The 15,437-nt window shown below is 36.8% G+C and overlaps 1 protein-coding gene across 4 annotated transcripts in view; it reads left to right on the plus strand.

The window, feature by feature from the left end:
- PDE1A (phosphodiesterase 1A) overlaps positions 1-15,437 on the plus strand; it is a 403,386-nt gene that overhangs the window by 289,632 nt on the left and 98,317 nt on the right. For all 4 annotated transcript variants that reach the window (XM_066280225.1, XM_066280223.1, XM_066280222.1 and 1 more), the window contains one exon: positions 14,587-14,769. In XM_066280225.1, coding sequence (XP_066136322.1) covers positions 14,587-14,769 — 183 coding nt within the window. The remainder of the gene's footprint in view (positions 1-14,586; positions 14,770-15,437) is intronic.

A 15,437-nucleotide genomic window follows, 5' to 3' on the forward strand; every position in this document is an offset into this window, starting at 1 on the left:
ACTCTTTTGCTCATTGTGGGTAAGAATACTACAATAATTAGGACCAAAATAGAGATGACAAGCTATAAAACTCAGGGATCAATGTGACATGCAGAAGAAACCCTTTGTGGTCAATAACTATAATCTGTATATCATGATGGCATCAACTTGTGTATTGCTTAGAGCTGGAGCAGGGAAGAGGAAAAATAAAAAAGAGCGGGACTAATGAACATTTTTTATAATTATTTAAATTGTGAGAGGAAATCCAACCAAATCATCTTAAACTCTGGCAAAATATTGATGGCTAGTGTTGACTATCCGCATAGGTAATTTAGAACAAGCATGATGTCAATGGATCAACTTCTCTGTTTTGCTCGCTGTGGAATATGGACTCCTACTGATGCTTTGGGTGGTGGCAAGACGAGACTGCGACAGGATTCCCAAGCCTTCCACCCTCACACCTTCAAATCCAGCAGGAATGAGAAGGGGTTTCTTTCCCGGAGGCTCCGACAAATATAACTTTTCTGTTTCGCTGGCTCTTGCTTGGTAATATGCTTATCCCTCAAACAGTCCTGTCCGGGGGAGGTAGATAAACAGTTCAGTGGGCAAGCATCTCATGAGGCAGGTAAGAGTTCAGTTTTATTTAGATCACATGCCTAAGAGTTGAAAATGGAAGAGAATGCTTTTTAAGCTGAACAGCACTTTTCTCTCTACAGTGAAAACTACAATGTGTGTGTTGGTACTACAGGCAAGGGGACCTGAGTCAGGGTCTGTGTAGGATGTAGCAACTCCTGTCCCTGTTTTGCTTTTACAGATAAGCCTAAGATCAAGAGCTGTTTTACTCTAGTCATTGGTTTCATTACATTAAGATAAGGACTCCAGTACCTTTCTATTCTGAAATTCTGTGGTTTTATCTATAGTGCCAAAGTTGCCTTCAAAGACCTGTGCATGCCTAAAATACCCTGTCAATCAGGATGGTGACAAAAGGATCCTGTCTCTCACTTGCTCCGTGGGGAGCATTTATAGATTGTATTTTTTAGTGTTTACATCTGAAGGAGTCCCTGAAGAAAGTAATTTCAGGGGTATATGCTAAGACATTGCTGGAGCTCAGTGAATCATTAAAAAGTAAATTATGATTTTTGTGAATTCCATTTTTATGGTGTGAATTATAGGGAGGGGTGGCTGTTTGAAGTGCTGTTTGTAAGCTGTTCTCACCCTGTAGATGGGGTGTGAAAACCAGGCTCAAAAAAAGTTTCAGTACATTTTGGTTCATTTTCATATTTTCTGTGCATCTGTGGTGTATTACTTTCTACAAACTTTGAAAAACAGCCTCACTAGTGAAAAAGAAAACAAAATCTGACCAGATATTTTAAAACATAACCTAAAATATCTCCAGATATTATATAATATTCCATTGTTGTGATATATTGTGTCAAATAAAATATAAACAAACATTTCTGGATTAAAAAATTTTAAATTGATTGTAGAGACAGGGAAAGGAGAGAGAGAAAGAGCTGGAAAAACACTGATTTTTTTGTTGTTCCATTTATATATGCACTGTTAGTTGATTCTTGTGTGTGTCCTGATCAGGGTTGAAACCCATAATTTTGGTATATCAGGATGATATTCTCATCAAATGAGCTACCTGGCTAGGGCCTTGAATTTTAAAAATATATAATTTTAAATATATTCTTTTCTAATAATGATATTAATTACAAGATTGTTTAACAATTAATTATATCCAAAGCAACCTATATGCAATTTACATATATCATCTCATATAATTCTCAAAAACTCTATGATTTAAATATTTATATTATTTCCACTATAAAATTAAAAAAATTGAGGTTTAAAGAAAGTAATTTACTTGCTAGGATCATATAAGTGTCAGAGATAGGTTCAGCCTTAAATGGAGCATACCCAATATCCATTCTTCTTTCTTATTAATATAACCCTCCTTTTTTAAATTACTTATTCTACTCTGCAAAATCACATGATTTGAGGGACTGACCCTAGCCCCAGGCTAAAGCTGCATGAATCCTAGTTGACTTAAACCAGTAATTAATCCTCAATATCTTTACCAGTGAGTTTGGACAAAGACATGTGACGTAATTCTGGCCAATGAGACTGATGATGATGTTGGCAGAGAGTTCCTTTCCATAGAAAAGGAGTTCTTATGCCTTTGGGTACTGGATCTGGGTACAGTGCTTGAAACTGATACAGCCATCTTACTATAAGCATATAGCTAAACCTGACACTAAGCCTGGCAGTATAAAAAAATAGAGAAAAACTGAGTCCTTGATGATATTGTTGATCTGCTGATTTAAAAAATCTCTACTGAAGTCAACCTACTTTTAGGTTTGTTGTTAAAGAAAACAATAGAGTTTCTTATTATTTAAGCACTTGGGGTTAGGTTTGATGTCACTTCATCCTAACAGTCACAAAGATGTGCCTTGTTCCAAAGTCTATGTTCCTAATCCCTAATCCTTCCAGGGGAATCACCTTATCCTAATAGTATGTCTTAATGAAAATGTTTGATTTTAAGTTAGCGACTTAGAATTCACACTCTATTTTGCCATAAAACAAAGTTAAAATAGGTTGATTGTTTCCAAGGTTAGCCTGTAAAACATATTGATCCCATGATAGAGGCTAAACAACATAGGTGGTTTGGAGTCAAGTATCAGGTATTGAAGTCAGAGGCTTACGTTAGTTTGTACGTATTAAATAAAAAAAGTATTTCCTCATTCTTTACTATATTCCTTCAGCAAGCATGCCTCCAAAATTTATTTTGCCACCGTCTATTCACTATCTCTATTCTCTCGTCTCTGTTTATATCAAGCTGGTCTGAGTCACCAGTATTTTTCTGACACACATCAACCATTTCTGCTTTGGGATCTTGCTGTCCCTCAGATTCTACCCAGGAGGGTTTGTTGGGGGTTGAGTTGGGGCACCCCACTTGCCTTTGCTCCAGGATCCTGGTAATTTGTTGGGGTACTGTCTTTCCTACCCCCTCAGGATTTGTCTTGGTTTGGAGAACTTCAGGTAGGATTCAGTGGTCTGTCTCAAGATCTCTTCTGTCTTCCATGATTACTCCTCTTGATTAACCTGGGCATCTTTGGATGTTTGTAGAAATGGAACTTATCACCTTCTCTTCCATTAAATTCTTTCCTGGTCTTCCCTCCTTTATGGGCATAGGTTTTGAAACTCAAATCCAGGAACAGGAGTTGTTCTCTTTCAGGTTACTATGTGTCATACATTACTTGAGTCATTGAATGAGGTCATGGCTGACTAGATGAAAAATGGGCTAAAGGGTAACAGAAAATACCTGTTTAATATGGTGGCATCCTTTTCCACATAAAGCAGGACCTGACTGAAACTGTTAATTTATATAACATATGTATCAAAACAAACAAAAAATGACTTCATTTCTCATATAACCACTGAAAATACCTGAATATTTTAACAACCTCTAAGACCAGGGACCTTCTACCTATGTTTATGTATATTTACTTATTCAACAAATATTTATGATGCACACTCTCCATGCATTATAATTATTTTGCTATTCTGTTTGGTTATTGTTAACTTCCTCTTGGCATTGTTGCTGTTATTTTGGCCTCATAGGTTTGAAAATAAATATATTCTTTGTCTAGTCTTACCTCACACTCCTGGCCCCAGAATACACCCCAGCTCTCTCAGTATACATTCTGCACCCATGAGAATTTAACTCCTCTGTACAGCATGATGACTATAGTTAATAATACTATATTGCATATTTAAAAGTTGCTAAGAGATTAGATCTCAAATGTTGAGAAATTGACTATTCTATTTCTCAATCAAGCAATTTACAGATAATTTTTATTCATAACATCAGATCAAAGATTTATTATTAAGATACCTTTGTGGAAATTCTTCTGCTAGTTTTCTTCCTGCATAGTTCACCAACAGTCTCTATCTCTGACGGTGAAATAATGGGCATATGGAAATTAAGTGCTGCGAAGTCCATGTTATAAAAGAGGATTATATCTCCCTTTTTTTCTTTCAGAGAATTTCCATTAATTGACAAGCTATAAATGGATGAGAGCAGTTCTCAAACTTTAGTGTTCATCAGAATCATCTGGAGAACTTGATAAAACAGAGTGCTGGCCCTGGCTGGTTAGCTAAATTGGATAGAGCATCCTCTTGAAGCTCAGAGATTGCTGGTTTGATCCTTAGTCAGGGCACATACAGGAACAGATCAATGTTTATATTTCTCTTTCTCTCCTTTTCTCTCTCTAAAGTCAATAATAAAAAAAAGTGAATGCTGGATCCCATTCTGATAGTGTCTAATTCAATTCAACAGATCTAGAGTAGAGCCCTAAGTTCCAGTTCTAACAAGTTCTCAGGTGCTGCTCATTCTGCTGGTCCACGGACTATGCTTTCAGAACTATGGATTTAGAAGATGTCAAAAATGAGGCTACAAAAAAGAGATACAGAGAGAATAGTAGAAATTAAATGGTTAGAATTTTAAGGTCTTATCAAAAGAGTGTGACCTAAGATTTCCCCAAGTTGTGTGTGAGATGACCTTGTGCTGAAATGCCTTCAACACCAGGAAGCTTCATCATGGAATAGAGGCAATAGATAAGGGGAGCGGAAGATCAGCAATGTGAGCACACAGGGGAAGCAAACTGTCTTTGGTCTGTGGCGTCCTCACCTTTCCCAGACCTGAGAAAGCATAGGCCCTGAGGCTTCATCTCTGGGCTGCATCCTCCCTTTTCTTCCACCCCGGTACTATTAGCTATCTTTGTTAGATGGAGCATGGAATGCCTTCTGTGTGTCTCACCTCCCTGATTAGAAGAGACAACATATCATTGCCTAGAAAGCAGGGCTGGAAGAAGATCAATACTAGCTAGATATTGTTGTCTTGTGGTACGTTACACATAACCATAAAATTCACCATTTTAACCAGTTTTAAGTGTACAATTCAGTGGTGTTAAGTACATTCAAAATGTTCGATCACCACTCTCCAGATCTTTTTATTATTCCAAATAGAAACCCCATACCCATTAAGAATAATTCCTCATTTCTCCTCCTCTCAATCCCTGGTGACCAATCTATCTTCTCTATTAATTTGCCTATTCAACTTGGTAAAATATTAAAGTGGGTAAAAAAAATTGTTTTGGAGATTCTTTGTATTGTCTCTTCACAACTCATAGCATCCTTATGTTGTTGTTTGGCTTGCCAAAGTCCACTTTGACCAACTTTTTCCCATGATGTTTTCCATCCCCATAAAACTCTCCATTTTTGGCATTTCAGAAATAGGTTATGTGCTTAGACTAACCCATGCAGATATGTAATAGCTGGGAGTTTACTGAGGGTTTGCTTTTGTGATGAATACTGTTCTAAGTGCTTTCTATGTATTTACCCAGTTCATTCTCACAATCCCACCACTGGGGATACTATTATTATCATCTCTGTTTTATTATTATAATGATGATGATCTCTGTTTTAGTGACAAAAGAAACCGAGTCTCAGACAAATGAAGTACTTTTTCCAAGACTACCCAGCTAAGAGGTGATAAAATAAGGCCAGGGCACTGACTTCAAGGGTAGTTCTCCTAATCACAAAGGATTTTTACTGATTTTTTAAAAAAAATTATAATTAGTGGAATGTCAGTCTTTGTGCCTAATGGAATATTTTCAATGATATTTTTGAACCAAAAGGACTTCCTGGTAGAAAGTCAAGAGTCATCAGTGAGGCCTAAGGCAGTTTTCTGTTTTACCCATCCCTTCATTTCCATCTCCCAACCAACTCCAAAAATATAATCTGGATCCTAACTTTCCAAGCAACTTGATTTCTTTTCAGAGTCCCTTCCACTCCCGTATTTCTAACAGCCCTATCTGCCCATTCTGGGAGATGGGTCCTCCTCAGTCTGGGCCTCAGCTTGCCCCAGTGGGTAGAGTGGAGGCCTGGAGTCCTCCACAGGCCTTAACTTGAGAAAGCTGCATCTAACTTTAACACTCTCCTTAGCTGAACTCATCTTAGCCAAGATTTGCCTCTTGAGAATAGAACTAAGGTCAGCATAACTGACTTGTCCACCCAAATGTTTAGTCTTTATAGTCACTCAGACAAAACAGTCATCTTCTCGCAGTTCAAATAAACAAACAAAAAACACAATAAAACCAGAGGAGTGGTAGACAGAGAAAGGAAAGCTAATTGCAAAAGAAAAAAAAGGTGAAATAAATTTGTGAACCTGCTGTTTTAAGTCCCCTATTGAACAAGAGAAGGAAAAATACATACATACATACATACATACATGCATACATACATAAATATTCTTGGGTGGTAGTCTGGAAAAATTGACTCAGATGTGTTTAGCACTTTGGAAGTAAGTTTCTGAGAGTCAATATGGCATTTCCTCTTTCCTGACATTTAACTTACTGCATTTCAAAGTACCCTAGAATTCTACTATCTAGATATACTTCTCTATGAGAAAATGATTCAACATATCAACCTTAGGAAATAAATTCAAACCTCTTTCAGCTAAAAATTCTCTGGAAGGCCAAATTCATTTAAGACTTTAGTTTATATATATATAAACACTGAATTTCAAGGTAGAAATGGGATAAAGAACAGTGATTGGGGATATCTGTATTGTGTGAATGTGAAGGTAGCCTGGGTACTTGGTAAGAGAAACACACAGTAAAGGTGAAAGATAGTTCAGCAGATAAAAACTCAGACTGAAATTTGAGACACTTGAGCCCAAAAAGTGACATGACCACTCCTGGTTGTATGATTATTAGGAAATTACTTAAGGTACCCATACTTCAATGTATTCATCAGCAAAATAAGGAGAGTGATAATAATTGTGTCTTTTTTTTAGTGATATTGTGAGGATTAAATGAGGTAAAGCTTGCCTCCCAGCTTGGTTCATAGTAAGTTGAGCAATAAAATTAGCTGGCATTATCATCTATATTTATCTTCAGTTGGTTCCTAAGTCTGAGCAAAGCTTTATGATTACCCTTAGGGTTTGTTGTTGTTGTTTTGTTGGTGGTGGTGGAAAGTGGGGAGAATACAGGCGGCTGTAAGCATAGATATGGGTTAGCCAAAGAATAATACTAATAAATTTGCTTATGAGGCAATCACTTACCCCAGAAGAATAATCATATAGCAGAAAATATTAACTTTTTGCCTGACCAGACAGTGGTGCAGTGGATCGAGTGTAGGCATGGGATGCTGAGGACCTAGGTTCGAAGTCCAGAGGTCGCTGGCTTGAGCGCAGTCTCGTCCAGCTTGAGAGCAGGGTCGCCAGCTTGAGCGTGGAATCATAAACATGACCCCATGGTTGTTGACTTGAAGCCCGAGATTGCTGGCTTGCTCAAGGGGTCACTGGCTCAGCTACAGCCCCCTGGTCAAGGCACAAATGAGAAAGCAATCAATGAACAACGAAAGTGATGCAACTACAAGTTGATGCTTCTCATCTCTCTCCCTTTCTGGCTGTCTGTCCCTATCTGTCCTTCCAGCTTTGTCTCTCTCTCTCTCACTAAAAAAAAAAAGAAAAAGAAAAAAGAAATTAAATTTTCTTAATTCCCCTAGCCATCCTGGAAGGACTCACTTGAAAGATTTTATCACCTATGAGTTCAGTACTAATCTTAGGCCAAGGTCTGGGGCTGCTTACCTGGACACTGCCCTCCCTGTAGTCTGCTGGACAATAGAAGCTCTCTTTTAGTGTGCCCCTCTCCATGGCAACAGGTCTCCAAGGCCAAGAACAACCTGGAGCCTATGCATATTGTATTTGGGAGAACTGTGCTCTTGTCCTGCGCCCAGCAAATGTTAAGGGCAGCATTAGATGACTTAGTTGCTTGTTGAAATGTGTTCTTTATGATAACAGTAAAACAGGAAGAAAATTTCAAACATGAGACGCTAGTTCCTTCTAACTGCATCCAGCACTTAAATTCTAACATTTCCAGAGCACTGATTCCCTGGAAATAACCATGTGGATACAAGGGTGTAATCATTTTCCAAGAGTCCACTGTGAAAAGAAATATTTTCACTGTTTGAATTGTAAGAGTCAAAATCCCATGACCTCTCCTTCCGTGCCTGCCTCTCTATTCCCTTTCCCTACAAACTTTCTAATTCAAAATATAAGCCCATTGGGAGTTGTGTCATCTGATTTCAAGAGAAAATTTGGAATATAAATATCTCCTAGGAATCAGTTGAGCACTGATTGGATGCAGAGTCAGTTTTCACAGCTTGCCAACCCCCCATAAACACACAGCTTGTGTTTAGGTATCTCTCACTCTCCGCTTTACTGACTCCACTGAGACAAAAAACAAAATGAAAAACAAAACAAACAAACAAACAAAAAGATTCAAACACCAGTAGGAGTATTTTATCAAGGTTTGTACATTTTATATGTATAAAATAATAACATTTATATATATACTCCTTATCACTCTTTTCTATGTAGTGGATAATGCACCAATGATTCTTTTGTATTCTTAATTTCTTAAATAAAAAGCCTTTAATTTTTTAAGAGCATTACATTGTAAAGAATTATGTTCGCTCGGCTATCTAACACTAGAATGCACGATAAGGGCAATAAAGCTGTTGGGTGCTACAAAGGAAACCAGATAGAAGGTGATGGAAGACAATTTGACTTTGGGTGAGGGGTATGCAACATAATCAAATGTCAAAATAATCTGGAGATGTTTTCTTGGAACATATGTACCCTGACTTATCAATGTCACTGCATTAAAATTAATAAAAATAAGATTAAAAAAAGCTGTCGGGTGCTTTGAAAGTAAAATTCATTATAGTATTTGATGTCCCATTTTATCAAGCTACTTGCAAAAAATTATTTCAAAAAATAAAATGAGGGCAGAACATAATCTTACGTGTTTTACATTTTCACATCTTAGATGAATAGGAAAATTGTTTATGGTAATTCTGTAAAAAAAAACCCAGGGTTACTATTTTATATTATACTATAGTTTTTAATCCTGCCATATCTGGCATGGTCAAATAAAACCTGAAGAATTTCTTGTGGTGCTCAGAGGAATGAAGATCGACTGTACAAGGCAGGGGCAGGGAAAGGGAGAACAAACAAGAAAGAAGAAAGTGATGGAGGAGAAATATGTATCACTAGGTATATTGGTTTATTGTTTAATTTCTTTAAATTTAGGTTTTATCCACTTTTTTTCAACTTGCTTTCTGCAAAACTGGAATAATTATTTTAATGACTCTTCTACAACTTATTTATGTCTTCATTAGGGACTTCTTAGCCATATATGATATATGACCATAAAAGTTATCATTTAACAGAAATACTGAGGTCCTCAGCTAAAGGCATGTAAGAAGTACATATAATTTTAAAAATTCTTGTACCTTTCCTCACCATGCGGTGGTGCAGTGGATAGAGCATTGAAGTGGGATGCAGAGGACCCAGGTTTGAAACCCCAAGCTTACCGGCTTGAGTGCAGGGTTGCTGGCTGGAACATGTGATCATAGATATGACCCCGTGGTCGCTAGCTTGAGCAAGTGATCACTTTCTCTGCTGTAACCCCTCAGTCAAGGCACATATGAGAAAACAATCAGTGAACAACTAAGGTGCTGCAACGAAGAATTGATGCTTTTCATCTCTTTCCCTTCCTGGCTGTCTGTTCCTATCTGTTTCTTTCTCTGACGCTCTCTCTGTGTCTCTGTCAAAAAAAAAAAAAAAATTCCTGTACCTTTAATTCAAAATGCTATAACACTGTTTACTTTCTTTTCAATGCCAAATATATGTTTCCCCATAATTTGCTTCAAAAATTGTAAAGGGGTTTTCAGGGGCACATTAACCAAAAAGCAATGAAGAGATGATTACCAACAGTGATTACTCCCAGGATGCTGCTGCTGCTTATCAATCAAATAACACGGGGCTCCGAAACTAAAACCATCTCCATCCTTACTCCACTCCCCAAAGATCATCCCTTATAATATGTTAGTATAAATATTCCCAGGCATTTTCTAGTCATTTCATAAGTATATGCTTATTCCCCAATCTATGCCATATACTTGTGTGTGTGTGTGTGTGTGTGAGAGAGAGAGAGAGAGAGAGAGAGAGAGACAGAGATAGAGAAAAAGACAGAGAGAGGGACAGATAGGGACAGAGAGATGAGAAGTATCAATTTTTCATTGTGACACCTTAGTTGTTCATTGATTGCTTTCTCATATGTGCCTTGACCGGGGGTCTACAGCAGACCGAGTGACCCCTTACTCAAGCCAGTGACCTTGGATTCAAGCCAGTGAGCTGTGCTCAAATCAGATGAGCCTGCACTCAAGCCAGCAACCTTGAGGTTCCGAACCTGGGTCCTCTGCATCCCAGTCTGACACTTTATCCACTGTGCCACCGCCTGGTCAGGCTATGCTATGTACTCTTGCAGATGCTGCTGATACAGTACACAAAACCAGAACAACTCACTGTTCTCAAGGTTTTTACAGTCAGTGGATGAAACATAAAACAAACAAACTAATAAGTGTACGCGTAGCAAGACATCAAGTAGTAGTAAATGCTAGGAAGTCAATAGCAGGTTATAAAAGAATAATGGTGTTTACTGTTTGACTAGGAGGGTCAGGAAAACCCTCTCTACCTGAATGCAGTGAGAAAATGATCTCCACAAATATTGTAAGAGATTCTAAGCAGAGGGAGCAGCAAGTGCAAAACCCCTGATGCAGAAGCAAACCTGACAGGTTTGAGTGCAGCAAGGAGGCCAGTGTTGCTGGTACAAAATGGCTAATGGAGAACCAGTCAGGAGATATAGGTAGAATCAGAGCTTATATTGAGCTATGTAGGATTTCATTCATTAATCATTGACATGGTGTAATTTATACTTTTTTTTCTTTGTATTGAACTTATTGGGTTGACACTGGTTAACAAAATTATACATGGTTTCAGGTACACAGTTCCACAACACATCATCTGTACCTCCCCCCCCCCATCAAGTTTTCTTCCATCACCATTTATTCTCCCACGCCCTCCTTCACCTCTCCCCAACTCCCTTTTCCCCCAAGTTATACTGGCTACAGAGGAAAGAAGAAACTGAAGAGGGCCAGGACAAGAGCTAAGAGACCAGTTAGGAAGCTGTTTCAGTGGCCAAGCAAGAGATGATGATGGCTTGGTCTCTCTCTCATTCTCCTTCATTCTTGGTGGAAACACAAAATGCTACATCCACTTTCAGAAACAATTTGAGAGTTTCTTAAAAAGCTAAACATATTCTTACCATAAGATTCAACCACGGTGCTCTTTCATATTTACTCAAATAAGTTGAAAACTGCACACAAATGTTGATGATGACTTGATTTATAATTGCCAAAACTTGAAAGCAGCCAAAATGCCCTACAATAATAGAATGCATGCATAAACGATAGTACATCTATACAATAGAATATAATTTATCTATTTAAAAAGAATAGCTATTAAGCTATAAAAAGACAATAGGTATTTACATATATAATGGCTAATAAAAAGCTTTCAGTCTGTTGCAAATGGCATTTTTATAATTTAAAACCAAAGTTAGATTGATATGCTCTACTAAATGAAAATTAAGATAATACAGAGTTTTGCCTTTATTTTCTATCATACAGTGTTGATGAATGATAAAAATATTCTTTTTTAGTCTAGATAGATAATATAAAAATATAAATATATTTATGTATATTAACCCAAAGGCAATGAAAAGAGGAAGAAATGGAGAGAGAGAGAGATTTATTTTAAGAAATTGGCTTATATGATTATGGGGGCTAGCTAAGCAGAAATCTGCAGGGCAGGCTACCACTGGCTGGAATGTCCAGCATGAGTGCTGTTGCAAGATTGAGTCTGAAGGTATTCAGGAGCCAGAATTTCTTGCTCCTTGGGGGAATCTCCATTTTATCTCTTAAATCTTTGAGCCATCATGTGATTGAATAAAGCCCACTTACATTATGGAGGGTAATCAGCTTTACTCAAAGTCTACTGACTGAAATGCTAATCTCGTGTAAACTATACCTCATAGTAGCATCTAGACTGCCGGTTGACCAACAACTGGAAACTATAACCTAGTCATGTTAACATATAAAATTGTCCATCACAGAGATATCTGTTGCTTTTCCAAGATTTGCTTTTTAGCTATAAAATAATATATTCCGGCCTGACCTGTGGTGGCGCAGTGGATAAAGCGTCGACCTGGAAATGCTGAGGTCGCCGGTTCGAAACCCTGGGCTTGCCTGGTCAAGGCACATATGGGAGTTGATGCTTCCAGCTCCTCCCCCCCTTCTCTCTCTCTGTCTCTCCTCTCTCTCTCTCTCTCTCTCTCTCTCTCTCTCTCTCCCTCTCCTCTCTAAAAATGAATGAATGAATAAATAAATAAATAAATAAAAGAAACCAGTGGTTCACAACTGGAGGTGATTAAAAATATATATATATATATATATTCCGTGCTTTTCTCTTTGCACACAGTCTTCCTTTGTTCCTACATCTACTAATTAATCTACATCATTCTTTCTCCCTGAGATTATATGCTCTTTTCTTCTCAGTAAATGACATCACGCCTCATGACTAAGAAATGCCAGATCCCTGAGCACCACACCCCTATGTGAACTCTCATTTCCATTTTTTCATAATTGATTATCTCACCGGAACAATTTATGAGTTTAAGGCATATAGTCATCAACATCAAAGGAGTAACTGACAGTCATTACTATGCGTCTATCATTCTACTTAGAGTAGTTGATAACACAAGGCAGCAGTAGAATTCTTGGAGCATGGTTACATCACAGTATTACACCACAGTGGTTCCCATTCCACATGTTCTCTTCTGTGGTTTTATTTGGTCACTACATAAGAAATAATACAGATGGCATAATTGATAATAATAGAAATGGCAGAAGCCCTGAAATTTTCAAACCATATAGTGTACTATCTTACTGCAGTTGGCTAAGGAATCCAATTTAAAATGTGCAGGAAGAGGGGAAAAAAATATTTTGCTTTGAATTACAATTTCAGTGTGATAAGGTTAAATCAAAATCATCCAAACCTAAGGTCAAAAAGAAAGTTCAAAAAGATGTCAAGTAAGTATTAATCAGTATTAACTTCTTACTAGTAAATCTTTCTTATCTTCAGGTATATACATGTAGTTTTGTAACTCTATCACCTAAGTTGTATATATTTTTATGTTATTTCTTAAATGCATTTATGATTAATATCATTAAAAACAAATATTGGCAAGTGATGATCTTCTGAAAACTTTTAGAAAATGGCAACACATAAAATAGGTGATACCTTTTGAGTCTCTGTCTCTTTTTTTTTTTTTTTTTGGTGATACTGGGTGCTGTAGGTAGGCTTCCTTTTTTTGCTCTTTCCTTGGTCCCTGTCCTCTCAAGATGGTGCGTGACTTGTTCTGGATAATTCACCACACTTTGTTATCTCTGGCTACTTTCTTTTTACAGGTTTATAATCTTTAGGCCTCACTCTGTGCAGAGATTTACCAAACAAATGGAACCCAAGGTCAAATCTAAAGTGTACCAAAAATAGGTGTAAGTTATTAAATTGTTGCACTGACAAGGAAATAACTGAATCAAGCAGCAGGCAGAGCTGGCCTGTATTCTTCCTGAAGGCAAAGCCTGATTGCTCTGCAAAGCTATTTGTGTATTTTGTGTGGAGCTGTTCACACTATCTTGCCAGTATAGCCATTTAGGAAGTTCTGGATCACTGGAGCTGACCAGCCTCAGTGATAGCTCTTCTAAATTTAGGTCATATAGCCATAAAGTCATCAACACAATCAGTCCAGTCAACAGTATCCATCCGGAGCTTATACAGGAGAGTGGCAGTGCAATGGCTGCAGTTCCTGTGGCCTTCCTCCTTTCCTTGGTTGATTTTTTTCAGCCAGCAGTTCTAAAGCCCTCAGCTCTCCACCCTCAAAACAGCATTTGCTCTTAACTGAAGGTGTTCCTCTTCCACTTACACTGATTTGGTCACCTAAAATGAGTTTCAAAATAATCCGTTTGTTTTCATCTTTATTTTCTTCACTATTTTTTTAAAATCTGTGATGTTGATATTAGAATTAATATCTCTTACAGTACTTGTTATTATTTTCTTAAAATTTGTAGATAACAATGAAATGAAAGGGCACACATAAATAACTTTTGTAAACTCCGAAGCTTTATTGATATAGCATATGCTATCTGTGGTATATGTACACAAGATTATTAAATAGAAGACAACTTTGATGGCTTCAACTGCCCCTTTTTTTTCCATTCCAGTTGTTTCCTGTAAGAGTAGACATCTGTTCATAGACTTTCTTTCCAATCTCATCTTAGTTTTATTGACTATTAAAATAGTATATAAATGATATTAACAATTGATATCTCCAGTTTGACATCATTATACTTAAATGTTTGGAAATCTGCAACCACTCAAGTCCAATAGTCTTTACCTTGAGATATTCAAAGCTTTCCAAATATTAGCCCTATCATTTTTCTTTTTTTTAGATAGTTCATATTAAGCGATAATCAGAAGATGATTTGTATATATTAAATCCTATTGTCATGCTTATTTTATTGTTATTTTATTAATTTTTTTCCTAAAGTTGTAATCCATATAAATTTTTGTAGAAGACTGCTGGACACTGATGATGAGCTCAGTGACATTCAGTCAGATTCAGTCCCACTGGAAGTCCGAGACTGGCTGGCTTCTACCTTTACACGAAAAATGGGGATGATGAAAAAGAAATCTGAGGAAAAACCAAAATTTCGGAGCATTGTACATGCTGTTCAAGCTGGAATTTTTGTGGAAAGGTAAGTGAAGTTTCTGGTATTTCAAGACAAAATTTGGAAAGCAGAAGGTATTATGTGAGCCTTTCCCTTGTCTCTCACCCTTTCATTTCCCTGGTACTCCGCACTTTTAGTAATAAGTACTAGGAAAATGAATAGAAAAGACTATTAGTTCCCTCAAAACAAAAAACTCTAATAAATATTATGATTGACAATAATTATTTTCTGACTCTTTTATAGCGTGATTAGTAGTTTCCTTACCGTGCAAGATTAGAATAATTATCCCCATTTCAATGAAGTAATTAATATAAATATTTTTATTTATAAACTGCTCTGAAATTTGCTAACATAGTAGAGGATACAAATATATTTTTTTATTATAAATGATCACACAGATCTAAAAATTACTTATTCATTTAAAATAAATGTAACATGAAAATAATATCACTGTCATGCTGTATCAAGAAAGCCTAAAGTAGAGATATACATAAAAAATATTTTAATTCTGATATTCCAAGAAGTCAAGATTAAAGGGAAAACATAATGAATTACTTGGCTTTTATTATCTCAAAAAATATATAGCTTTTACATGGAAATTGAGAAATTGAGTAATATGTCTTACAGATTTTTAATATAATATAAATTAAATAAAAAGGTTAATATCTTCCATAATGGTTTTATAAAAGATGAAG

The sequence above is a fragment of the Saccopteryx bilineata genome, chromosome 5, assembly GCF_036850765.1.
Source record: "Saccopteryx bilineata isolate mSacBil1 chromosome 5, mSacBil1_pri_phased_curated, whole genome shotgun sequence".
NCBI classification, from domain to species: Eukaryota; Metazoa; Chordata; class Mammalia; order Chiroptera; family Emballonuridae; genus Saccopteryx; species Saccopteryx bilineata.